The 27,371-nt window shown below is 43.3% G+C and overlaps 2 protein-coding genes across 4 annotated transcripts; both read right to left on the bottom strand.

The window, feature by feature from the left end:
* Nucleotides 1–7,352: 7,352 nt before the first annotated feature.
* On the bottom strand, nt 7,353–21,879 carry LOC115206411 (bromodomain and WD repeat-containing protein 3). 2 transcript variants are annotated; one of them, XM_029773345.1, is made up of 41 exons: nt 21,578–21,879; nt 21,417–21,475; nt 21,279–21,308; nt 21,000–21,059; nt 19,985–20,132; nt 19,773–19,871; nt 19,443–19,603; nt 19,118–19,339; nt 18,705–18,805; nt 18,544–18,614; nt 18,218–18,318; nt 18,003–18,043; nt 17,804–17,905; nt 17,562–17,715; nt 17,094–17,228; nt 16,874–17,002; nt 16,559–16,784; nt 16,163–16,330; nt 15,726–15,915; nt 15,473–15,563; nt 15,225–15,368; nt 15,059–15,129; nt 14,743–14,947; nt 14,498–14,614; nt 14,155–14,262; nt 13,882–14,006; nt 13,695–13,777; nt 13,445–13,556; nt 13,272–13,333; nt 13,029–13,184; nt 12,638–12,884; nt 12,488–12,554; nt 12,352–12,399; nt 12,138–12,263; nt 11,903–12,055; nt 11,538–11,707; nt 11,144–11,439; nt 10,898–11,053; nt 10,372–10,725; nt 10,081–10,236; nt 7,353–9,966 (listed from the first exon to the last, which is right to left on the bottom strand). In XM_029773345.1, the coding sequence occupies exons 1-41, from the start codon at nt 21,612–21,614 to the stop codon at nt 8,555–8,557; spliced, it is 6,693 nt and encodes a 2,230-aa protein (XP_029629205.1). In that variant the 5' UTR covers nt 21,615–21,879; the 3' UTR covers nt 7,353–8,554. The 2 variants fall into 2 exon arrangements, with proteins under 2 accessions (XP_029629205.1, XP_029629206.1); XM_029773346.1 differs by having other exon boundaries at nt 10,087–10,236; nt 21,578–21,878.
* A 2,087-nt stretch (nt 21,880–23,966) lies between these two features.
* Nucleotides 23,967–27,267, bottom strand: LOC115206418 (high mobility group nucleosome-binding domain-containing protein 3). Of its 2 annotated transcripts, XM_029773394.1 has the most exons (7): nt 27,175–27,267; nt 27,049–27,086; nt 25,686–25,709; nt 25,568–25,597; nt 25,408–25,446; nt 25,162–25,293; nt 23,967–24,945 (listed from the first exon to the last, which is right to left on the bottom strand). In XM_029773394.1, exons 1-7 carry the CDS (start codon nt 27,197–27,199, stop codon nt 24,886–24,888), a joined length of 348 nt encoding a protein of 115 aa, XP_029629254.1. In that variant the 5' UTR covers nt 27,200–27,267; the 3' UTR covers nt 23,967–24,885. The 2 variants fall into 2 exon arrangements, with proteins under 2 accessions (XP_029629254.1, XP_029629255.1); XM_029773395.1 differs by having other exon boundaries at nt 27,049–27,188.
* Nucleotides 27,268–27,371: the final 104 nt, after the last annotated feature.

Below are 27,371 nucleotides of genomic sequence, written 5' to 3'. Positions count from 1 at the left end.
TTGAAAACAGCAGGTCTGGGACAGGTAGCACGTCCGGTGAACAGGTCAGGGTTCCATAGCCACAGGCAGAACAGTTGAAACTGGAGCAGCAGCACGGCCAGGTGGACTGGGGACAGCAAGGAGTCATCAGGCCAGGTAGTCCTGAGGCATGGTCCTAGGGCTCAGGTCCTCCGAGAGAGAGAGAGAAAGAAAGAAAGAAAGAAAGAGAGAGAGAGAGAGAGAGAGAGAGAGAAAGAGAGAAAAAGAGAGAAAGAAAGAGAGAATTGGAGAGAGCATACTTAAATTCATACAGGAGACCGGATAAGACAGGAGAAATACTCCAGATATAACAGACTGACCCTGTTATATCTCAAGTTTTTCTCCTGTCTTATCCGGTCTCCTGTGTGAATTTAAGTATGCTCTCTCAGCAAAATCATATGTGAAGAATGCAACAAAAATGCAGAATCATCTGGCCAAGTGCATAAAGTTCCCTCAGCGCTCACAACAAGCGACCTCTGACAAAAGTCCCTCTACTTCTATTCGAGGTGAAAATTATGAATCAGACACCTTATTGATAGCAACAGCTCATGGTCCTCCTGGAATCACTCATTTTTTTTACTCAATGGAGGAACGTAGTCAGAGAAATGCTGATGAATGTCTTGCTTGAGCTGTGTATGCAACTGGTTCACCTCTGATGCTCACAGGCAATGTGTATTGGAAGAGATTTCTGAATGTTCTTCGCCCAGCATACACCCCTCCAACCAGACATGCTTTATCTACTAATTTGCTGGATGCAGAGTTCAACAGAGTTCAAGTGAAGGTCAAGCAAATCATAGAGAAAGCAGACTGTATTGCAATCATCTCTGATGGGTGGTCGAATGTTCGTGGGCAAGGAATAATTAAATACATAATTTCCACCCCTCAACCAGTATTCTACAAGAGCACAGACACAAGGGACAAGAGACACACCGGTCTCTACATTGCAGATGAGCTGAAGGCAGTCATCAATGACCTTGGACCACAGAAGGTATTTGCACTGGTGACAGACAATGCTGCGAACATGAAGGCTGCTTGGTCTAAAGTGGAGGAGTCCTATCCTCACATCACACCCATTGGCTGTGCTGCTCATGCATTGAAAGTGAGAGCACCACATTGAAGCTGCCCAGAAACACCTGTTGGGGTGGTGTTGTCATCATGTTTGACAGACTCCTGGAGGGGAAGGAGTCTCTCTAAGAAATAGCCATATCACAGTCTGCCGATATGGACAGCCCCATCAAGAGGATTCTCCTGGATGATGTATTTTGGGAGAGAGTGGTAAGCAGCCTGAAACTCCTGAAATCAATAGCAGTAGTCCTTGCACGGGTTGAGGGAGACAATGCCATCCTGTCTGATGTTGACTCTGCTTGCAGATGTAAGAAGAAATCCGTACTGCCCTGCCCACTTCACTGTTGCTCCAAGCAGAGGAAACTGCAGTTCTGAAATACATCAAAAAACGTGAAGACTTCTGCCTGAATTCCATACACGCCGCAGCATACATGTTGGACCCCAAGTACGCTGGCAAGATCATCCTGTCTGGTGCAGAGATCAACAAGGCCTATGGCGTCATCACTACCGTGTCTCGCCATCTTGGCAGTCTGGCGAAGTACACTTCCAAGCAAGGGCTTTGGGATGGAGATGCAATATGGCAGTCATGCCAACATATCTCATCAGACACCTGGTGGAAAGGACTTTGTGGATCTGAGGCTCTTTCCCTTGTTGCCTCCATTATCCTTCAAATCCCACCAACATCAGCCGCCTCAGAGCGCAACTGGGCCTTGTTTGGGAACACACACACCAACGCACGCAACAGGCTGACCAATACAAGGGTTGAAAAATTGATGGCCATCCGGGCAAATCTGAGTCTTTTTGAGCCTGACAACGAGCCATCCTCAACAAGGTTGGAAAGTGACAGTGAAGATGAGGCCTCAGAGTCGGATGTTCAAGAGGTGGACATTGAGGAGGTCCAGGGAGAAGACATGGAAGCCTGGGAGGAAGACAACCAAAGCTTTAGTTTCTAGACTATCATTTTACAGATGTATGTTGAAAATGTTTTTGGGAGACGCGATGGATCATTGGGGATCATTCAATTTCCCTTTCTTTTGTTGTTCAGTGAAATCATCCCATGTGAAGAATCAACTTATTTAATTAAAGTTCAATTTGTAACTAAATAGTTTTTTACATTTCTATTGGAAGGATTTAATAATTTGCAATTATGTCTACTTATGATAAGGTAAAATGTTTATATTTCTGTCTCCATATTATATGGTAAATATATCCAATGCAAAAAAACATCTACATATAAATGATATTAATATTAATTTGCATATATTTGGGTTAATTCCCATATATTCCCATGGAAAGTTTCCACCTCTGAATATTCCCCAAAATGTGCAACCCCAGTCTGGGCATACTGCCAAATTTCAGATACTACAGTGAGGATTTCTGCCAGGTGTTCAATCAGTCACTTGCATGAACACAGAAATTGATTATTAGAAAAGCATAAACAGTACACATAAATTGGTTAATAGAAAAGCACAAACATAAACATTTCCATCACAGAACTGTACAGTCCTATTGATCAAACAACCATGAAAATATAGGCTATCTCCCTCAGTTATGCACATCAACAACAACAAGATCAACAACTAATGTTAGCCAGAGCAAGATGAGCTAAAATCTAAAAAAGGAACATTAGATAAACCCTCTCAAACATTTTCATCTAGTTGGCCGTCAAAATTCCACTGATAAACGATTGGGAATTGTAGCCTCCTTGTTCTTCTGCAGCTTGCCTGTCAATGCATGCTTGTCCCAACCAAGCGCCCAAGCTAACTAGCTAAAGTTGTCTAGCTCGCTAGCTAGCTACTACCAGACACAAAATGGCCACCTCACTCTGGCCATTTTACTCGCAGTAGCAGCGCTAGTTAGGCTGTTTTTATGTTATCTAAAGCGTTCTTGACTAACTTAATTTTTTTGTCTATGTTTACTGACACTGGTCATATTCAGCGGGTGTTGCGTGTTCATAAATTCATCACTTGTTCTGCGCTTTGGCACACACAGACAAGAGTCCTCTGAAATCAGAGTAGATAGCCAGAGTGAATTGGTGAATGCAAGAGATATGCTAACTGGATAACAGTCATTCAAGTTCTTGCTAGCTAACCAAATGACACCTGTATCTCTAGCTGTGTATAGCCACCGAAAAACGATATGAGGGGAAAAAGACTGTCACTCACCCACTCCTCCAATGGCATTACATGACATCCTCCTAGCAGCTAGCTATCTACAGTAGCTAACGTTAGTCTCAGTGTTTTTAGCTTGCTACAAAAATAAATACACTAGCCTATTAGCCCCCGTTATGACTGACTTGTGATCATTGCCCTTGCTAGTATTATTATTTATATTTTTTTACCCCCTTTTTCTCCTCAATCGATCTTGTCTCATCGCTGCAACTCCCCGACTGGCTTGGGAGAGGCGAAGGTGGAGTCATGCGTCCTCCGAAACATGACCCGCCCAATCGTGCTCCTTAACACCCGCCAGCTTAACCCAGAAGCTAGCCGCACCAATGTGTCGGAGGAAACACCGTTCAACTGTCGACCGGGGTCAGCCCGCAAGCACCCGGCCCACCACAAGGAGTCGCTAGGGCGCGATGAGCCAAGAAAAGCCTCACTGGCCAAACCCTCCCCTAACCCAGACAACGCTGGGCCAATTGTGCTCTGTCCTATGGGACTCCCGGCCATGGCCGGTTGTGGCACAATGCGAGAAATGAACCCGGGTCTGTAGTAACGCCTCTAGCACTGAATGCGATGCAGTGCCTTAGACCGCTGCGCCACTCAGAAGGCTGCTGCCCTTGCTAGTTTTATTGTATTGACATTCCCAGTCTTAGTTACATTTGTAAATTTTTGTCCAGAATATTGAGTCATTGAAACTCTACCAGAGCATCCCGAATGGAGGCAGCAATCAATTTACCAGGCCAGATAGTAATATTTTTTGGACTACCAAGAAATGTATTGTTGTTGAACATTAATCATGCATTGAACTGCATCCATCTATTCTGCCAACAATGCCTTAGTATACGCCATGGAACGCTGAGTCAAATAAAACCTATTTTTAAAACCTCTTATAAAGTTGGTTTTGTAGCATAAACTGTGCATTTAATATTGACTGATATTACGATTGTCTGTTTCATATCTGCAAAGTAGTTCAAATTAACGCTGTCAGTTCCACTTTAAACAGGTCACTGGTTACTTTGTGTGCTAAACTTAAAATGTTGTTTTTTTGCAATGGGAAGTAATAGTTGTACATTTCAATTGAGAAATGCTTAATGGTTGTGTTTTTGTATTCTTATGATTGGGACCTACTGGCTTATTATGTCTGAGTTCATTGATTGCTTAACTTTTAACATCATGCTGTATGTGACTGCTGTCTTTCCATTGGCTCTATGCAGTGGTGTAGTGGTGCCTGAAGAACTGGGTATACTCAGATTTTGCCAAAAAGTTCCCAAACGGCCCGCCCAGCGAAGGAAAGGCAACCTGTATGAAAAATCCTGTTTTCATATTCTTTTTTTAATTTAGTTTTCCTATAGTTTTTCTGATTTTCACTCACAAAAGCACACTTTTTTTAATAGAAAAAAATACAAAGATTTGATGGTCTAAGTCCACAACAATTCTTAAACCACATCAATCTGATCGGGTGGGCCTATCAGGGCATGGCTCCCCACCCAGGCCCATCCATGTCTTTGCCCCTGATGCAAACACATCACATCATATCATAAATAGCCTACTAACCAACACTTCGGACTAAACTTTTTCAATACCTGGTTTCAATACCCATTGTTGCCTTACTTAGCATTTACTGGTAGATATAAATGGAAACGTCTTTCCTATCCTACCGATGTAATTCTTCTGTGAGCTGCTCCATGCCAAAACCAGTTGAGAGCTGCACACTTGCTGCCAGCAGATGATATACCGCTGAAATTGTGCGCGGCGGGCATGTGAATGGATTTCACGTGCTTTGCGATTGCTTATGCTACTTTGTGCATGATTTCTCTATTGTACTACATAAATCGTATACCTGCACTACAATACTTTGATACGTATCAGTAGGGATTAAGAAGTAATTATAAACTGGGTGGTTCAAGTCCTGAATGCTGAATGACTAACAGCTGTGGTATATCAGACCGTATACCACGGGTATGACAAAACATTTATTTTTACTGCTCTAATTACATTGGTAACCAGTTTATAATAGCAATAAGGCACCTCGGGGGGTTGTGTTATATGGCCAATATACCACGGCTAAGGGCTGTATCCAGGCACTCCGCGATGCGTCGTGCGTAAGAACAGCCCTTAGCCGTGGTATATTGGCCACATACCACACCCCCCCATGCCTTATTGCTTAAGCGTATAAACTCCACTACACCAATGTGCCTGTGTTATACACTGCTCAAAAAAATAAAGGGAACACTTAAACAACACAATGTAACTCCAAGTCAATCACACTTCTGTGAAATCCAACTGTCCACTTAGGAAGCAACACTGATTGACAATAAATTTCACATGCTGTTGTGGAAATGGAGTAGACAACAGGTGGAAATTATAGACAATAAACAAGACACCCCCAATAAAGGAGTGGTTCAGCAGGTGGTGACCACAGACCACTTCTCAGTTCCTATGCTTCCCTGCTGATGTTTTGGTCACTTTTGAATGCTGGCGGTGCTTTCACTCTAGTGGTAGCATGAGACGGAGTCTACAACCCACACAAGTGGCTCAGGTAGTGCAGCTCATCCAGGATGGCACATCAATGCGAGCTGTGGCAAGGTTTGCTGTGTCTGTCAGCGTAGTGTCCAGAGCATGGAGGCGCTACCAGGAGACATGCCAGTACATCAGGAGACGTGGAGGAGGCCGTAGGAGGGCAACAACCCAGCAGCAGGACCGCTACCTCCGCCTTTGTGCAAGGAAGAGCAGGAGGAAAACTGCCAGAGCCCTGCAAAATGACCTCCAGCAGGCCACAAATGTGCATGTGTCTGCTCAAACGGTCAGAAACAGACTCCATGAGGGGGGTATGAGGGCCCGACGTCCACAGGTGGGGGTTGTGCTTACAGCCCAACACCGTGCAGGACAATTGGCATTTGCCAGAGAACACCAAGATTGGCAAATTCGCTACAGGCGCCCTGTGCCCTTCACAGATGAAAGCAGGTTCACACTGAGCACGTGACAGACGTAACAGAGTCTGGAGATGCCATGGAGAACGTTCTGCTGCCTGCAACATCCTCCAGCATGACCGGTTTGGCGGTGGGTCAGTCATGGTGTGGGGTGGCATTTCTTTGGGGGGCCGCACAGCCCTCCATGTGCTCGCCAGAGGTAGCCTGACTGCCATTAGGTACCGAGATGAGATCCTCAGACCCCTTGTGAGACCATATGCTGGTGCGGTTGGCCATGGGTTCCTCCTAATGCAAGACAATGCTAGACCTCATGTGGCTGGAGTGTGTCAGCAGTTCCTGCAAGAGGAAGGCATTGATGCTATGGACTGGCCTGCCCGTTCCCCAGACCTGAATCCAATTGAGCACATCTGGGACATCATGTCTTGCTCCATCCACCAACGCCATGTTGCACCACAGACTGTCCAGGAGTTGGCGGATGCTTTAGTCCAGGTCTGGGAGGAGATCCCTCAGGAGACCATCCGCCACCTTATCAGGAGCATGCCCAGGCGTTGTAGGGAGGTCATACAGGCACGTGGAGGCCACACACACTACCGAGCCTCATTTTGACTTGTTTTAAGGACATTACAACAAAGTTGGATCAGCCTGTAGTGTGGTTTTCCACTTTAATTTTGAGTGTGACTCCAAATCCAGACCTCCATGGGTTGATAAATTGGATTTCCATTGATTATTTTTGTGTGATTTTGTTGTCAGCACATTCAACTATGTAAAGAAAAAACTATTTAATAAGATTATTTCTTTCATTCAGATCTAGGATGTGTTTAAGTGTTCCCTTAATTTTTTTGAGCAGTGTATATACAAAGAGTGCATTCTCCTACATGAGTGCACTAGTATTAGGTTCCCACTGCGAGAAAAAAAACATGTTTATAATAAATATATGCTGTTAGGATACTGAATTAATGTTTCAAGGCAGAATTGTATTGACTTGGTCTGGCAAAGCGGTTTTATGCATTGACAATGGAAGCTGATAATTTGTTTCTTTACTTTGCTGTTTTCGGCTGGTCTCGGGAAGAAATTACATGTCCTCTGTCAGACCGAGCACAAATTTATCGATTTATCCGACAGAGACACTTAATATGTGGTCTCGAGACCAACACTGAAATTGATAACACATACAAAATGAGCCTTGAATTGATGTCTTTATTAACCAGAAAAAAAACAGCCCTCTTGCACTCCACAACCATAATGAGTACCAGGAACTTTTCCCTGTGAAATCTGTTTGTATCAAAGTATGAAAAACATTAAGCAAAAATGTCAACGCAATTGCAGTTCAAGACCCCCTCCACACACACACGCACGACTGGCAAAAATCTCCGAAAAGGAATTTAATACTGAGCGTACATAATACAGAACAACACTAGAATGTCTTCCCAATATGAGAAATCACAGTATTTTGCAATAAGTACTTTTTGGTTTCCTGTACTTGGCAAAAGGGTACCAATTTGTGACATGTGGCAAGACAATGCATTGTAATGTCATACAAAAGGAAAATTAATACTCAAATTTAAATAAGCAATGGTTTGCTACAGAGTGATCCCCAAACCATTCACTCAATCTCATATTTACACCTCAATCAATGACTAGAACACACAAGGAAATATTGCAAAATAAACAATGAAACAAATTAAGACAAAACAGAGGAAAACTAGGAATTCAAATTTGTACATTTTGGCTCATATCAACAAGTCACCACACAATCTATTAAAGGATAATTCATGTGGATTTACAAAGGAGTGTTGAAGTCAAAGGAGGGTGAAGAAGATTAATTGTCTCAGCGAGTGTGCTTGGACTGAATCCGCAATCCTGGAAATGTTTATCCCTACCTACTCTAACTCCCAAGACTGCATTTCTGAGACTACGGTAAACTTAGTTGACCCCTGAGTTCCTAATGCAAAACTAGTGTATGAAATACCTCTTTACAGTGTGTTTCTTAGTGCAAACCAGCAAAATATGCTTGATTAAACAGAGGTATATTAAGATAGCACCCAAGCTGACAATGCTCCCCCCGAACGGTTATTTAGCTGGCCAAATCACAAAAGCAGAATGGGAGGTGGTTTTCTCTATATACACACACACACACACACACACACACACACACACACACACACACACACACGTGAAAACCAGCTGTTCAAATGCTTGCATTCATTCATTTTATAAAAAAAAAAAATTTTCATAGAAAATATAAATATCCCTGAATGAAACAGATTCACAGCATTTCCTTTTGAAAGGGCTCCAGTGCTACTACCTTAATGTGGCGATCAAGTGTCTTCAAGTTCTCCAGTTAGTCTCGCTCTGGCTAAGCCTGCTGCGCCAAGTCCTTCATTCGCTGTCGTGATATGTCACTGTCCGTTTGCCACGGTTTCGGGTCTTGATACGTGTTCCACTCTGGGGTTCCCTGTACAACTGGTCGCTGTCTGCGTCAGAGGCATCCCTCCTGCGTTGTCGAGAGTGGCGGGCGGTACCCTTTTCGCTGACCCTTGACCTCTTGTGGCTTTTTCTCTTTGTATTGTTCTGGGAACCTGAGCTAGCAGAGGACTTCTCAGAGGCAGAGGACTCTTCCTCCTCGCTTTCAGAGGCAGAACTGTGGGCACTGCTGCTGCAGCTTTCTTTTCGCTTGCGTTTTTGTCGCTCCAAACGTCTCTTCCACCTCGGACACTCAACCTCCTTCTCATCCTCTGACCCTTGAGAAGAGGCATCTTCCTGACTATTACCGTCCTCGGGTTCTGACTTGGATCGAGATTCCTTCTTGGGATGCTTTGAGTTGGATCTTTTTGTCCCCCTCTCGTCCTTATCACAGTAGCTCTTAGCCTTAGTCTTGCGCATGCACTGTTTCTTTTCATCAGGGTTCTCTGAGGAGTCTGAGGTGTAAATGCGTTTTCTCTTGGAAGAGGACTGTCGTTTTGTAGCAGCTGGGGAGGCTTTTCTTCGGTTGCGTTGATATCCTTTATGTGAAACAGTTTTGCTCTTCCCATTCTTACAACTGCCTTGCATCTCAGAGTTCAAGTCCTCCTCAGAGTCTTCATTGATATATTTCTTTTTTGGTTGGGCTCGAAGGCAAGGCCGCCTGCTAGGGCTATGCTTCTCCTTCCCATCAGATTCTTCCTCTGAGGAAGCATGCAGTTTCCTCCTTGCTCTCCTGTTGGGTACAACTTCCTCCTCCTCGCTCTCTGAAGCAGAGTCATTGCGACTCTGTCTTTTGTTTCGCAATGGAGGTTTTTTATTGGATTCTCCCTCAGATTCAACATATGAATGGTTGCTGTCTGCTTCGTCTTCCTCTCCATCTTCCTCCTCTTCAGACTTCAATATTTTCTTGCGAGAGCTTGATCTCTTTGGAGTGTCACTGAGTTCCTCTGATTCAGGGCCATCCTGTTTGTGGGTTGAGGCAGCTGTTTGCTCTTGGCTTTTTGATGGCAATTTACAATTTTTCTCAGAGTCTTTAGGATGTTCTTCCACCTTCCTCCCGTTTTTGTGAGGGTGCTTTTGAGCATTGTGGTCTCGTGTTGTGTGTTGTCTCTTTCTGGAGCCAGACTTCTCTTCCTCCACATAACTGGTAATGCAAGTTCTACTTTTGCTCACTGCAGCAGTTGCGGTGCTTCTGGAGGACTTCTGAGACACAATAGTTTCTTCCTCCTCCCCTTCTTCACCATCAGAGCTCTCCTCATCCTCTTTCTCAGAGTTACTATCAGCCGGTTGATGTTTTGTGCTGTAGCCATTTACATGAGACAAATCATCTGAAAGAGATAGAAACATTAACACTACAGCAACAAATTAATGAAATTGGAGTAAAGGCAGAGAGAAAGTAGCCTTGACTGTGAAAGCATCTACAGTATGCCTGTAGCTCTTACCCTTACCCCTCATCCCTGCAGCTTGTCTGGTCGTCCTGCGGCTGCTGGAGTTCTTACTCTCTCCATTCTGATGGCAACGAGAGGATGAAGCTTCACTCTCAATACTGTCCTCATTGTTCTCCCAATCACCCGATGAATCCTTGCCTTTTTTAGAACCTAGGTGAGAGAAAGAATGTTACACAATAGTGTTGAAATTTGTTCTCAAAGAATGTCCCCTTTTGTGGCTCTGGTACAGTAGATCCTTGAACAAAAAAATTGATCCAAACCAGTCTAAGCTGACTGTGTGCTTACTCTGTGCTGATGACAGATCCTCGGATCCAGAGGCTGATGACTGATCCTCGGATTCAGAGCTGCTCTGGATCACGGCAGTGCGTTTGCTGACTCGGGTCGCATGGCGGCTGCTTTTCCGCCTATGTTTGTCCTCATCCTCTGAGGCTGAACCATAGTCTTCCTCAGAGGCTTCCAGAAGCTTCATCTTGTTGACGGCTGCCCTGGCAGTCTTCCTTTTCAATGTCCTGCGGCCCACATTCTCCTCCTCATCCCTGTAAGTGTCTGTACCCTGGGATGGTGATCTCTCAGAGTCGTTTCCTCGTCGCCTCTCTCGCCCAAATGTTCTGCTGTGACCGTTCATCTGGGAACCCCTCTCTGGACACACAGTGCAGCAACATTTTAATGGCTAATAATCATATAATAACTAAAAAAAGATCTGCTCTGTACAGACAGTTCAGACCTTTGACCAGAAGGGCAGTTATCTGCTCTCCACTCCCTGTTCTAGTTACCTCTCCTTTTCCTTGCTCTGTGGTGTGATGGTGTTTACCTGGCCGTTTGGTATGCTTCCTATGGGCAACCGCATTATTCCTGGTTAGCCTGGTGCTGGACCTGCTGGGGAATCGGCGAGACATTGAGTTGGACAACTTCTCACCGTCCTCACTCTCCTCCCGCTCATTGGAGGACTCACTCTCGCTCTCAGCAACTGAAATAAAATATCAAAAACAGGGATTTTATTAGAAGGACAACTATTAAGAACTAGCTGCCTTCTGCCGGATTTATGTGAAATACTCACTTTTTTTCTTCTTTGCCCCATTGTTCCTGGTGACTCTTCTGGTTCCCCTGGTCTCTCTGCTGTGATGGTGCTGTGAGGACTTCGGGCGTTTCTCCTCTTCAGAGTCACTCATATATAACTCACTGTAAATCTCAGAGTCTGACCTTGAGGAAGCTTCAGAAGAGCTGTGGCCTGAGCTGTCACTGCTGTGGCTCCTCCTCCTGGTTTTCTCAGGAGCAGACACTTTGGCTGAGGTAGATTTGGTCGTCGACGCCGCTTCCACTTTTTCCTGAGTTTTTAGAGCAGCCCTCTTTTGACTGAAGGGAAAGAACAATATAATTAGAAGTGCTGTACGTCATGTGGACAAGTACGTTTCCTTAAGCCCAATGAGGTGGGCAGTAGAAGTGAGGCCTACCTTGTGGTGTCAGTGCTGGGTGCAGCAGACTCGTGGTGCTGAAGCTTCTTTCGGAACCTCTGGCTGCGGCGGAGCTTCTCGCTGCTCTTGACGGCAGTTTTGTATTGCGATATGATTGTTCTGATTCGCTCTTCGAAGAATGCAGAGAGCCGCAAAGTCATACTGTAGATCTGGGGACAGAGGAGATAAAAATATGTAGAGTACACCAATTTGGCATCAGGTCCTAGTCACTAGATTGATGACAATCCAGAACCTGACCAAAGTCAAATTGGAAATGAAAAATCAACTCAATGAGTTTTGGATTAAGGTAGGATTTTTTACACTGGAATCACTTGTATGGTTTGGAAATGCAAGAGCTGAAATACCTTTGAGCGTTTGTTTGGCGTGAAGGCTTTAGCATTGGCAAATATCAAAAGTGTGTCTTTGCAGAGCTCCATGGGGTTTTCATAACGGTCCTCCTCAAGGGTCCCCTTCACCATCCCAAAGTCCATGGGAGTGTCAATGATCCTAAGGTAGTCCTGCAAACAGACATGAGTCACATTCGATCAACATTTCTAACAAAGCCAGAGTCATTATTACAGTAGAACTCTGTTCTCTTACTGGGTAGGAGGTAGGATCCACAGGCTTTCTGAAGGGCTCAGAGTCCTCACACTCAAAGACATAGTTCATCAGGCGCTTGCACTGCCCCTTCCAGGAGTCTGGGTCAGGTACCGTCTCAGAAGAGCGCTGGGATGAAGGAAGACACATAAGATAACTGAGGGAAGTGGCTGGGGATGTTTTCATAGCTGATTTTACATAATCTTTCATTACTTACCTGGCACAGTCTGTGTCCAGAAGAGGGGCCTGGTGCCTCTTCCAGGTCCTGGGAAAGACATTCAAATCAACATCAGTTCATCCCAAACATTTCAGAGCAAGGTTTGAATAACTTGCCACATCAAAACCTGATTTACCTCATCCGTGTAGTCCATGTCTTCAATTGCATTATAGATCTCCATGATATCTGTACAGCTAGGTCGACTGAGGAAATAAAAAAGGCAACATATGTTGTTAAAAATGTATCTGTATAAAAGTTTGAGCTCAATAACATTTGGACAACTCACTTGATAAATTTTAGCAGGACATCTGTGATAAGTTTTGCTGAATGGGCTATCTTGCTCCTTGGCTCATTGAAGGTCCGGGCGTTGTGCACAATGTATCTGGCATCCCAAACTACAGCGGACAGTCGCCTATAGAACCTACTCATCAGTCTCAGTCTGATGGTGCTCAGGTCTGTGGGGAAGGCTATCACCGTGCAGTAGGTTGGGTATTGAACTATGTCCACCGGGCCAGAGAATGGGGCTACAATATCTGTCAATGAGAAGAAGAAAAAAACAGAAGTAGTATGAATTTGAAATTCAAAACCTCACTAGCCCATCTAGGAATGGTATACAATGCAGGGTCTGTTGAGGAGGAAGTAGAATCAAAATGCAGTGGGGAGGTGAGTGTTCTTACCGACAGTGATGAGTTGGTCAATGCCTGCTATGATGCGTTCACACTCGTCATCTCTGCTCCTCTCACCCCACTCTCCTGTCTGGGGTTTATACATGACCTCTCTCATCTCCTCTGCTGTCACTGGAACCCCTCCACCTACACACTCAGGTTGCTGGGCTGAAGAGCACACACCATTGTTGCCATATAGTCCATTGCCAAATACTGTACTAGAATGTCCCATTTACAACAGTCTGTTAAAATTACCATCCTCTGGAATAGCTTCCACATCCCAAGGACTTAGCTTCTCCGTTTCGCCATTGTCCCATCTGGCAACAAAACAAAGACAAGCAGGTTAGAAGCATCAACCGTTGGGGACCATTTTGACTGGTTTCCAACATTGCAGATCCAATCATACTAGCACTTTAATACATTCTCACCGGACTTTGAAGCACTGGAAATGACTGTCTGGATATTCAGGCTGATATGGCTCCTGACAAACAATGATCCCAAACCACCAGGCATCATCTATTACGGACCGGAATCTGTCATCTGCAGTGAGGAATGTTACCATTTTAGGTGGGGGAATGCAGAAAACATTGTATTGAAATGTTGATCTGTTCATCTCATACGTTACTGGACCTTGAGTAGTGTGAGAAAGCCCTGAAGAGAGATGTATCGTTAACTTACTCGGCTGCCAGACTCTACTGCGTGCTTCGTCGTAACTCTGCCGAAGCACAAGGAAGTCAATCACATCCGGCATGTCATGATACCTGAGGGGAGGCGTACAGAAGTGCAAAGTTACAAAATGTCTCTGGTAATATCTGTGTACATGCATCTTTAATGTTAGACCCTTTGAAGCTGTTGCATCACTTACTTGACATAAAATGATTTGTCTGTGATTTTGCGCGTGCCGTGGTCAATGAGCGTCAGTTTCAGGCGGCAGAGTGTCGGAGGGCACACTTCATACTTGATCCCAGTTATTTTAACAAACTCTTGGTCCTGTAGAGAGAAGGAGAGTGTCAAGTTACTCTTCAACAATGTCCTTTTAGACACAGGCCCTCTCAACACACTAGGCCGTTTTCTACCGCATCAGTGGAAGACAGATTCATCCGTTTCCTAGTTTGGAGCAGAGTGGATATGTTCTTACCCTCAGCTCCATCTTCCTCCAGGGCTGTTTCTCCATGTTAATGGGGTACAGGTTGTTCCTGTTCACCGCCTCCACATACGCCTCGTGACCCTGGCGGAAATAGATTACCTGAGAGAGAGAGAGGGTAACAGTAATTAGATCAGAGGAGGCTGGTGGGAGGAGCTATAGGAGGACGGGCTCATTGAAATTGCTGGAATGGATACGTGGTTTCCATGTTTGATACAGTTCCATTCCAGCCATTACTATAGCTCCTCCAACCAGCCTCCTCTGATTTAGACATCAGAGATGCACACATGAACACAACACAGTAGGGGAGACATATGGTCCAGACAGAGCCACGTACCTCATCACCCATCTGGGGAACGAAGGGAGACTTCCTGGGAATGACATCAGTGATCCACGTTGAGGGTCTGAACTCGTTGGAGACTTCTCTGTTGATCGACGGCCTGGCTTTAGGCCGCTGTGATACGTAATTGTTAATTTGTAAGATTTATTTAATATTCAATAGAGAAGTGTGAAACTACTTTGTCATACCATAACAGGATGCAAGCACTGACAAAAAATATGCAGGTTAGTACAGTGGCTAACCTTGGGCTTCTTGGATTTCTGCTTGCTAGTCTGAGGTGGTCGTTCCTCATCCTCACTTTGCTGCTTCTCCTCTTCCTCCTCGATCTCTTCCTCCTCCGAGCTGCTAAGCTGGCGGCGAACTCGTTTCCGTGATGACACGGGAGTGGAGGGCTGCAGGTTAATCCCAGCGTCTGCTGTCCAGTCAGAGTACTCACTGGATGAGTGGCTGTCATGGGAAATGCAAGTTATGTTAGCATTATACCAAGGGAAACAACAATATGACATACGTCATGTACCTCTTGTAAGGAATCAAGAGAAGCAAAGAGCTTATCTGTGCCTTGAACTGTCACTTTTCCATTCCTCTTCCTCATTGGATGAATCCAGTTCACTGCCCTCCATCTCATGGTCCTAGAGGGATAGGAGATGGCAAGATTGACCTCTTTTACTAATATTCGAAATAGCTTGTTATTCTCTAACTGACATGTCAAAAGCATAGAATGTACCTCTGATGTTGTGGTCCCCTCTCCCTCCTCACAGGAGAACTCGATTAATTCCTCCATAATGCCATCTCTGCTCTGCTGGAAGACTTTTTGCTTTTTGCGGGACTGTGCTCGTTTGATGCAAGGCAGTTCATCTTCAGAATCATCCTGAGGCAGAAGCAAAGCAGAAATGCAGGTATGACGTCAGTATCATTTAAAAATTCCTGTGGTCAGTCATGATTTTTAAAAGTAATAAACATATGTCTACTTACTCTACAACTGCCGTATGTCACACGGCGTTTCTTTGCATTGTATAAGGCAATCTCCTCCTCTCCTTTTGTAATTCGGAAGTCATCCTGGTAACTAAGATCATTTACACATTTAATTTAAACTTGCATTTCAGGAATAATGTTCTAGAGATGAACCATTCAGGAGTAGGCTTGTTTATATACATGACATCCTTTGTGTTATATAACTAACTATACAGATTATCTCCCCCTGTTGTTTAAGGGATGTCGGTCTCACCTGTAACCGCTGGATGAGAGCTCAGGTACCACCACCCTGCGTCTCCAGGCCTGCAGGTCCCTCTCCGTGGCCATCTGGCTGCGAGGGGCATTCTGGTGCATCTGTCTCACCCCCTCCACCTGCCCACTGCGCCGCAGACCCACGTTAGGGGACGACTGCACCTCAGCTGCACCTCGCTCATTCACTGATGCTGGGTACAGAGTGGGAGAGAAGGGAACACAACATCACTGCTTGTCCAGGACCCAATCATTCATTCAACCATAATGGATGAGAAATTATTTTCCATTTCCAATAGAGTCCTCGACCATTAACATGTAGGAATACAAAGTTTTTGAGCATGCCCCAGAGCAATGGTAGCTTGTAGAAAGGAAGAGGGCTAGGAATATGCCACCACACAATACTGCTAGTAGAACAGACAGTATGGGTGTGTCCGGTACCTCTGCGTGGGGTGCTGGGGGCTGGGGCCAGTGTCCCTGGTCTGCTCTGCCTGTCCTGCTGCTCCTGCAGCTGCCTGATGGTGTCGTCCAGAATGCTGCGTCTGGCCGTGGCCTCCTCGTGGTCCGTGGTCAGCTGACTGATCACCTGCTCCATCACCTCGCCATCACCTAAGGGGGACAACATGGACAGTCTTAAGTAACACAACCACTTACTCAAACAGATTCACAGATCCACCCACTCACAAACTCTCAGAGAAACAGATGGTAGTTGCACTGGTCAAACAAAATCCACCCATCCACACGTGCCCAACTGCTATTTTAGTGTTGTCGTACTGGTCCAATAAACACCAGGATCATATTGCCTTACAACTGTCTCGTAAATGCTTGTTTACATACTTGTGGCAACATATCCCAGCTGAGGCACAAGGTGTTCGTCTGCAATGTTCTCCCTCCCGGGGACCAGCCGCTGGTATCTAGGGGGGTGGGGGTTCCCATCCACATCCACCAGGAAGGGAGGGGGCATGAGATGGGGTGCCTGCTGGGTCTGCTCATCCAACACAAAGCCGTTGGCGTCCCGGATCAGTGGCCGATAGTCGGTGTGGAAAAACACCTGATCTGGAAGCTGGACGAAGACAGACAGGGAGTCAATCTCAAACCATTGAATAAAGGACTCTTTCCTATGCATAGATGTAGTAGGAGCTCCATCCTTACCTTCTCGTATGGCTTGGAGCTCCCAAAGCCGAAAATGACCAGATGACCGTGAGAGTCTGTGCAGGCAAAGCGCTGGCCGTCGGGAGTGAACTTGCAGTCAAAGACAGCACCATGACCCTGGCCCTCAATCTGTAGGGCAGACAGAGCAACCAAGATGGAGTCAGTCATAGTTGGAGAGAATGGATGTTACCGTCTTCTGTGGTGCGAGGCCCCTCCTCACCATGTTGAAGTAGTGCTGTGTCTTTGTGCCCCGGACGATGTCCCAGATGAAGACGTTTCCGTCGTGGCCAGCAGACAGCATGATCCTGGGATCTGAGGGGTGGGGCTCCAGGACAAACACCTCAGCCTCGTGGCCCTGCACAGAGAATCACACAGCCGTCAGGCCAAATCACTGTCTGATGCTATTCTGCTATTTTACCAAGTCACTGGACAAAATGTTTTGAGGAAATGCTCCTGAAAAGCATGCTTACAGTGACAAGCAGTGGCAAGGGGAAAAACAGTACAACTATAATGTCCTCCTGACTAAGGAATCTAGGACTATCCCTCAACAGTTCTTTATATACAAATAGTTTAAGGATGGAAATTCCTCTACACTACTAGTAGTCATAGCTACAAAATGTCCTCAGCTATCACTGTGAGACAGCACTGTTCATGAAAATAGAATGTAAGACAATGCAGTTGCTCCTACTTTAAGGATATGTAGCAGCTGGCCCGTGTAGGAGTTCCACACTTTGAGGATATGGTTGTTGACCGCTGTGATTACTGAGTTGTCATGGCGATCCCACGCTACCATGGTGACCTTGGGCTTGAAAAAGCTTTCCTCATTGGTCGTGTGTTCTGAGCTGCGGAGAAAGTTGATATGAAAGGATAAAACAGATACAAGCATGTGTAGGTGTAGGTAATGGTGCCGGCAAGCTGTTCATTCCTTACCCTGGTAGAGTGGCGTTCATGTTGAGAAGAAGGCTCCTCCACTGCTGACGCTGAGTCAGCCTCCAGATGCGTGCTGTGCCATCTCGACTGCCACTCACAAACCTACGAGACGAGGCAAACCAAGACAATGGACTCTAGGCAATCCTCATGAAAACGGTTGGGCTAAAGTGAGTGCTTCAACTAATCACATTGATCATACCTTTCTCCTGAGTGGCAAAATTGGATGCTGTCGACCTTGTCCTAAAAATTAGAACATATATTGGACAACCCAATGATTACAATATTACATCAACGTTGTTTGTATTTGTTGTAAATTAAAGCTTCAATGGATTTAATGATTATTTGTTTTAGGAACTCATTATTTTCTAGTGTTCAGCTTTTTGCTGGTTTATCTGCTCTTCAAAAGGATCTTACCGTGTGTTCATGAAGCTCTGATATTTTTTCTGGGTTCCCACCTCCCAGGTAATATATTCTGATGACATCGTCAGTACTTCCCGTTGCTAAGAACATGCCACCTAAAAATGTTTTATAAAACAAAAAAACTCAATTTATCCCAGTTTGGTTCAACCTTTATATACCCATGTTAGAATAACTTGGAACAGTGAGGTAAAAAGTTGAATCAATACTTCTGTTAAAATCCTATCAGCTATGGTTAGTGTAATAGTATGATCAATTTGTAGAAATGTATTTAAAGAGCCAAAGCATTCTTTTACACAAAACTGCGATCTTGACATTGTTACCTGGACTGAATGATGAGCACACCATCTGAACTCCCGGCCTGGGTCGCTCTGTAAACTTCTGTGGGCGATCACTTTACAAACAGAGTAAATGTTTCAGATTTGTCATTTTCAGGATGCAATTACTATCTATCTAAATCAAATTACCAGTAGTTGAAATTCACCTGAAATTGATGTTATTGACATCCCACTGCCAAAAGCAGATTGTTGCATCAGTTCCAGTGGACACCAGGTATCTCTTTGAGCCCTTGGCAAACGGTGAGAACTGAGACAGATGTAATTCACAAAGTTAAATGCTGTTCCAGATATACTTATGCAGCCACATCTATACTGAGGGATGTCTACGGTACAGACAGCAAATCACACTAGTGGTCCAATGTGAGCTGCTGAAGCAATCAGGTTTAGTATGTACATCATGAGTTAAAAAGTGCTGTGTGCAGTTAACACATTACACTGTTGCATGGTGTCCTACATTTGCAAAACTGTGGACAGCATTAGCTTACATACTATTTGCCCGGCTAACATTACAGTCGATAGAAACATAATAAGGGTGTTGGAGGAATATGGAAGCTCCTACCTGTAGGGAGGTAATGGATCCACTGTGCCCCTGTAGGACAGCCATAGGGGCACAGGTACGAAGGCACCACACTCGGATGGTTTTGTCACAGCTGCCAGCTGCCATCAAGGTATTCTCAAAGCTGACAGCCAGGTCTGAGATCTCAGCAGAATGTCCTCGAAGGGTGGAGTGAAGCCTCCCATCAAACGAAGACCATATCTTCACCAAGCAGTCGTCCGAGCCCTTGAAAGTGGGGTTTGATAAGGTAGATAAAGTGATGAGCCTCGGGTATACCACCTAACATGATTTCCCCCAAGAACTTGATCTTTATGACGACAAAACTCACGGTGAAAATCCTGAGACCGGTCCGATCAAAAGCAATGCAGTAGACTGCAGACAGATGACCCAGAATCCTCCTGTGCATCCGCATGTGCTGATAGTTGCTCACAGGGTTCACAGTACTGAACCGTTGAGTACCTGTTAGCTCCCTTCCTCTGTACACCTCCACTGTGAAGGACAAAACACTATGATTCAGAGTCCAAACATGATAACAGAATCATGGTAACAGAAAACAACAAAGAATGTGTTGAGTTATAAGCACACATTGAATTTACAGCACCGGCATGAATAGAAAATAATGTGTGAATGTGTCAATCCTGTGTCAGGGAATACCCACCTAGATTTGGAGGATCTTTGCATGTCAAAGGCATCTCTGGTGGTCTCCCTCTGTTCAGGGCAGCAAATGATGAGCCTTTCCTCTGAACATTGCCGTAACCTGGAAGAGATGGAAAGAAATAAGTAATTGAATCATTTCATTTTAGAACGAATAGTTGCTGATGTATATATTTAGAATGCACGCTCAATCAAGATGCATGTAAAGCTTTGCACCTTTTGATGTTCTGAGTAAGGACTGCCTCCCAGTTCCCAGTAGGGAATGTACGCCTGGAACACATGGCACTTCTTTGTCCAGAATCGGCCCAATCTTCTTACAGATCTGCAGCAAATGGTCAGGTGCAATGTGTTGGTTGGCTGCAACCTATGGGATCAAAAATAGTGTTGATGATGAGCAGAATGTCTAATCCAGCTTTCATTGTTAAACCATTATGCATGCTTTGTTCTTTCTTCAATCAAGCCATCACAACATTTGTACATTTATATTTGGGTAGCTGTTAAGAGCGTTGGGCCAGTAACGAAATTGTCCTGTTTCAAATCCACGAGCCGACTAGGTTAAGTCGTTCTGGAGCGTCTGCTAAATGAAAAAAAAAAAAAAAAAAAAGATGACACCAGGAATCATGAAACTACAGTACTGCAACCACACTGTCTATTTATTATCATTTAGATCATCATAGTCTTTGTCTAATACACTGTCAGCCAGTGGCACTGGAACAAAATTGCATCTATTTTTCTAGGGGGTAAAAAAAAAAATCACTGACATAGCTTGGGTTCTTCATGTACATCGGATCTCATTCCACCAGTGTGCTGTATTCTTTGTGGGCAGAACGTTTTATGTAAAACACATTCATCAACCGGCGAATCACAACACAGGTCACAAGGAAAATAACGCAACTACAGCCTTTCTAGGACGTGGATTGGTCAACAGTGGTGTCCTGACGTAGCCAGAACCCCAAGAGTCCCCACCCTATCTGCAGTACAACAGATACATTTTATAGAGCATATATAAGTGTGTTCCTATACTACAGCGTTAAGCTTTCGAAACATACAACAATAAGTAATCCTACATACCGGTAAAAGTTTAAAATCAGGTTATTATGTAACAAGAATGTAACAACGAATAAAGCTGAATAGAACAAAGAGTAAATGGCCCAAGCATGGACAACGTGGCTGTCACTCAACAATAACAGATATTCGACATTTAATTTACATCTATAGATTATAGACTTACCAAATCTTCGTAAGATCTTGGATGTTCATTTCCTTGCCAGTCTAATCTGCAAGGCAAAAGCTATCCAAAAAGGTGCGTGTTAGTGTAAATCACAACACTCAAGATGCTAGAAATACTGCCAGAAATTAAGTTAGTAAAAACATGTGATGTCAAACGAGTGAGGCGGTCAGAGAAACATTAAAACTCATGAGTGAGACAAGTTCTACGTTCCAGTCCAATCGGGATAGCTAGTAGCTACATACACCGACGGCAGAACGCCGCTGCTACCGGAATACACACCTGATATTCTTCTAGTTCGCTCGCTAGAATCTGCAATAGATACAAAAATAGTTTTTTCGAATGTGTTGCTTTCATTAACTTTTCGCCAACAATTTTGAATAGTAAGAAAAATGATGTCAATAAGGCACGCCAATTTACCTCAGCCGCGCTCTGACATGGACCCGTTGTTAGAAAACGTGAAATTAGGTAATATAGCTCTGTAAGTGAATAGAATAAAATAGTGAGCACAATTGGATATCAATTAAATCAAGATTTATATATAATTTAAGCAATGAATTAGGCAACTATATTCGCCTTACCTGATTCAAGGAGCGAAATATTCCGACTTTTGGCCATTGAATCGGCCGTGATTTGGTGGGTCTACAATTTTAAACTAACTTTATGACTAGTGAGAGTATGATATATTTATTTAATTTCGGTTACACTGCTCTGACCCCCTCCACAGTTGCTCCCGCGTTCTAATCAGCCTGTTTTCAGTCGCCATTGGAAGGATGAGGCCTCAGCAATACGAGTTACTTCCGCCACAGCAGAGGAAATAGGGGGTGGGGAACAACTCTTTATTTTTTGTTCGACTGCAACAAAGACAAAGCGAAGCTCGCCCTCTAAATGAACTGACATTCTATTTGAATACATTAGGAAGCTTTGGGTCAATGTAACGAAAGAAAGCTATTTATATATGCGAAATTATAGTATAAAGACCGCATTGTTGTTGTCTTCTACAAGGTCGAGTGTCTTGTTGATGACGTCATATGTGATGGCAAAACAAAAATGTCAATCTGTCGCATTTTATTTTACCCGGTGCAATTTGTCTTTGATACACTCACTTAGCTACACTATTTAGGCTTTGTTTCAATAACTCAACTGAATAAAGAAAAACATCCATGTGTGGTGTATAGACAAATAGGCTATGCAATGCTGATGAGAACAATGCAGTATTAGCCTGTGCAGTGCACGATAGGCTTCAATTGCGTTGGCGAAATATTAGTGCTATGACAATATCAGGAATATTATATTTTTATTTTTAGACATTTGTCTGGAGATATGACATGATAGACCCACATTTCTTACATCATGTAAATACACTACATGACCCAAAGTATGTGGACACCTGCTTGTGGAACATCTCAATCCAAAATCATGGGCATTAATATGGAGTTGGTTCCCCCTTTGCTGCTGTAACAGCCTCCACTCTTCTGGGAAGGCTTTCCACTAGGTTTTGGAACATTGCTATGGGGACTTGCTTCCATTCAGCCACAAGGGCATTAGTGAGGTCAGGCTCTGATGTTGGGCGATTAGGCCTGGCTTGCAGTCAGTGTTCCAATTCATCCCAAAGGTGTTCAATGGGTTTGAGGTCAGGGCTCTGTGCAGGCCAGTCAAATTCTTCCACACCGATCTCAACAAACCATTTCTGTATGGGCCTCGCTTTGTGCACGGGGCATTGTCACGTTGAAACAGAAAAGGGCCTTCCTTAAACTGTTACCACAAAGTTGGAAGCACAGAATCGTCTAGAATGTCATTGTATGCTGTAGCGTTACGAGTTCCCTTCACTGGAAATAAGGGATCTAGCCCAAACCATGAAAAACAGCCACAGACCATTATTCCTCCTCCACCAAACTTTACAGTTGGCACTATGCATTCCGGCAGGAAGCGTTCTCCTGTGCACTGCACAGTAGGCTTCAATTGAATTGACAAGTAGGCAAAATATTAGTGCTATGACAATTTCAGGAATATTTATTTTTAGACATTTGTCTAAAAATAACATGACATGATATACCCACATTTCTTACATCATGTAAATACTGTATATTGTTTTCTAGTCTCCATGTGGTGTCTATCCTGCACTTGCATTAGAAAGATCTTGACTAGATGGGATATGCAGCTAATGTCAGAAGTGACTTTTCATAGCAGGTCAGGAGAATTTACGCTGCAGGTTTGGAGAATTATGTTAAGGTTAGTTAAAACGCAAAAATCCTCCCCGGTGCTATTCAAATATGAAAGTTTTGATGTCACTGATATTAGCGGCATCCCTTCAAGACACGACCCATTCTAGGCTATGTATGGTACAACAAATGTCATTTGTGTTTAAAAAAAAAGTCATATTGAAAAAAGAATGACATATGCAACAGATATGAAAGCTTCATAAGTAGGTATAACTGAATAGTTACTTATAAAAAAGCATAACTTTATGAATAGTTATAACTGTTATTAATAGGTAACTAATTGGTTGAAATAGTTAATGGGCCATCAACTAGATTCAGCTGATTTTTTCCTGAGAGGACGGTCGGGGCCTGAACATAAATATAAATAATGTGCACTCTGCAAATTTACACAAGAAGCCCAACGGATCTTTGTAGGCTATTAGAATTTAATCCGAAAACTTGGGGGCGGGGGAATAAAATCAATAACGGGACGAATTCGGGCCACAAGTTGACAATCCCTGAAATATTGTGATTGTCATGCAGCTACTTGTCGAATAGGTGGTGTATGGCTACACTGGCCTAATAGAATTACAGACATTTGCTCAATATTTGGCAAGCACCAAAAAACAATCACACATTTTCAATCAATATGATATAAGAGATATTACAGAGTATTTAATCAATGCATAGTAAGTGTCTGTGAATTAGACTATCACGTGTATACAGTTTTTATTTCACTTGTGATCAATAAGAGAACAGAGAAAACAGAGAAATTACAACCATTTAATTAAATTGGCATGTTTATATCAATCATAACACAGATACAGCTACAAAAAAAAGGAGAAATACTGTACATAAAATCCTAAAACCACATGTAAATCTTGCTACAGCTGCTATGTTCACTTGAAAGATTAAGTGAAATTACAGTCATGTTTATCAGTATCCCCAAAAGGATAAGCTACAACCAGTATGTTTAACACTGTAATGCATTTCATGTTATTAGCTTGGCTAAAAACACATGAACCATCCCCATTCCTCACAACGTACCATTACATACTGCATAGAAATTATGAAAAAAACGTAGTTTCACAGCAGCTATATCAAATGTTATTGCAATGCCATCACCGAACAGAGTCAAACAACATTTAACATAATGCACAGGCCTGACGAAAAATCCAGTACATGTACTAGGGAGGATGATGATGAACCATAACTGTGGATTCATAAAACAGTTAATATTCATAGAGCACAGCTTAAACAGTCACCACCTTCCTACCCATTATAAACAAAAATCAAACAAGTATTATTGTGTATAAACCCCTCCAACCCTTCCCCATACAATACAGGTTAAATAAACTGTCCCTCATAAAGCCTATGGAATGTTAGTGTCAGACAAGCTCTCCCAGTTGAATAACAAATTCCTGATATTGGCATGATTGCATGTCATTGCTGCAAACCTGCCCCCCCTCCCTCTGACAACTGCCCCAGACTACAAAAGAAAAGGGAAACACACAATGACCATAACTTTTCTTCCAGAGGTGTAAAAAAAGGGGAAAAGGGAAAAAAAGTGTTTCTACAATCTTACTACTACACAACCTGCCTTTTCTTAAGAAAATAGTTGATAAAAATATTCCTCTGCATTGTACAAGAAAGGAGGTACGGGGAGCACTGGCAAAAGTGTAAGCATATTATTCTGCCTCATCCTCCTCTTTCTCCGGTTCATCTGCATCTGCCACTTCTGCTGCCTCCTGGAGGATGAAAAAAAAATAACATTCTCATATTATAGGATAGTTATTTTAGGTCTTGTTGGTTATACAATATTTTTGTGTGTGGGGGACAAACAGCTGTCAATGCCAATTATAATAGTTGTCCTGTTTGTAATACCTAATACTCCTGATTTTGAATGCTGTATATATCAGTGGCATGGCATATCGTATAATTGAAACTAAACCAACAAGTCTGACCTCCTCATCTTTGGTCTCTCCGTTTTCTGCCAGTGCTGCTTTTTCCTCAGGAGCTTCTTTCTTCTCCTCAGGCTTGACCTTCTCTACTACCTCCTTTACTTTTTTGGGCTTGGCTGCTGCCTTGACTGGTGTCTACAAGAAACAGACAAACATGATATACATGTCAATATAAAAATGCATAGTACGCATAATAATTGGGTGCTTTTGGTTTCAGCAAAAGCTGACAATTACAACATTTGTTTTTACCTTTGTCTTAGGCTCTGGTTTAGCCGGAGTAGTGGGTTTCTGCAAAATAATGAATATTTGATAATTAGTCCAATTACAAATAGACAATAGCATCTATTAATCAAAAACATCCTAAATAGGCTATACAACATATAAATATTATGATATATAGTAAACTTACGGATGACAACCTCGTGGATCGCCTTTTTGGCTGGTGAGAAAAACAAAAAAGTTAAATCAGTTATTGCAGAAAAATAATTTATCTATAATGGACAAATATAACAGCATCAAATACTAACCTCGACTTCAGTGTCATTACTTGCCTGTGGGGGTGGGGAGAGAGAGAAAATAAAATGTTAGTATAAACCAAGAACAACAATCCCACATTCATGGATCGGGAGCGGCCGGGAGAAGTGGGAGTGTAATGCTTGGGGAGGGGGATGGGCTCACATGCTGTACCCCCGCCGCTCCACCCCCAAATTAACGAGGAATTATGTAATCTGAAACTGGGTGGGGGAGGGGAGGCTAACGTATTTACATTACTATGCCATTTGACTTTTCCCATTGTCATGATGCAAAAATAGAGCATTTGTGGTAACAGTTATCGGGTGATCGACAAGTAAAATAGTATGTTATAGTCAGGCTTTAGTAGCCTATACACATAAAGGCCAAATGCCGCCCCCCCATCCACCAGCAACACACGGAGATGTGTTACATGAAGGCATCCATCCACCCGCCATGTCAACCAGTCTACTGTATGATCCCGCCATTAGTAATATCTATAATTCCCTGATCCAACCCTATACGATCCCTTATGCGCTGTCAATGTTGCATTAGGAAAGCAAAGACAGGAAATACGCACGAACAAATAGCAAAACATTTTTTTTATTACCGTGACCACCTATAATTCAGGTGGTCTTTTTCTTTAAAACTAATTATTCTATGACCCCATTTAAGTGATACATAATGCTGAGTTGTCGATGCCTTTCGTATTTGCAAGGGCTGCCATGATACTCCAAAGACTGTACCTTTCCATGCCATAGGGTGTCGCGCATTACACTACGCTTTACTGCACACAGGACACAAAGTGATAATATACGATGCCACAAGCATCTGTTTTTTTTTTGATTAAAACGGGGCTATTAAAAGTATTTGAATACAAACGTGAACTTAATATGTAGGCGATTAAAACACTTCCAATATTCACAAAATATCCTATAGTTCATGCACGCATTTCTGCAATGGCAACATGTAGCTTACTTACATCGCTGGTGGGTTACACCCCTTTGTCTGATCTCATTGCTGAGAAGGCTATTAAGCTACTTTACATTAATGAAATACCCAATATTTGGGTGGAATTATATTATATGATTACGTTACTTATATAAAAAGCACAAGCTGCGATAGTTGATCATGTACGGGTTGTTAAAAGGAGAAAGTGAGATCGAATGGAAAATGTTACCGCACTAAGTAAAAAGGCGCCACTTCCATTACAACATGACAGACATACAAAAACATTCAGACTTTAAAGCAAAAGTGTTACATTGTATCAAGCATATTTTAGCGTACATGCATTTGTTGCAGGTATTTATAAAACACTTCCTGTGTTAAATTATATATTGTAAAATAAGGTTTAATTTAAAGGTACACAATCCAACTTACTTTGCTTCTTTTCGGCATGGCTGCTTTACTTGTATTGTCTAGAAAAGAAGATAACAAATTAGCCTTCTCAGTTACTGAAAATTCAGTGCAGGCTTCTAAAAGTGTTCGATGTAACTCAGTCAGTACCTTCAGAACACACTGTAACTAACATAAATGTTCCATCAGTAGGCCTACGTACAGAAACGAGCTGAAACCGGATTGGATCCCCCTCTCTATATTATATTCCTTATCCTACCAACCTGACGGCCAATGCATTCTCCGCCCCTTGTTGCCATTGATTGGCTTTAAGGTCCAGGCAACATATTTTTAAACCATAGCAAGTT

Source organism: Salmo trutta, chromosome 13, assembly GCF_901001165.1.
Source record: "Salmo trutta chromosome 13, fSalTru1.1, whole genome shotgun sequence".
Lineage (NCBI taxonomy): Eukaryota > Metazoa > Chordata > Actinopteri > Salmoniformes > Salmonidae > Salmo > Salmo trutta.
The sequence above is the reverse complement of the archived record's forward strand: the minus strand, read 5'-3'. Positions and strand labels throughout refer to the sequence as shown.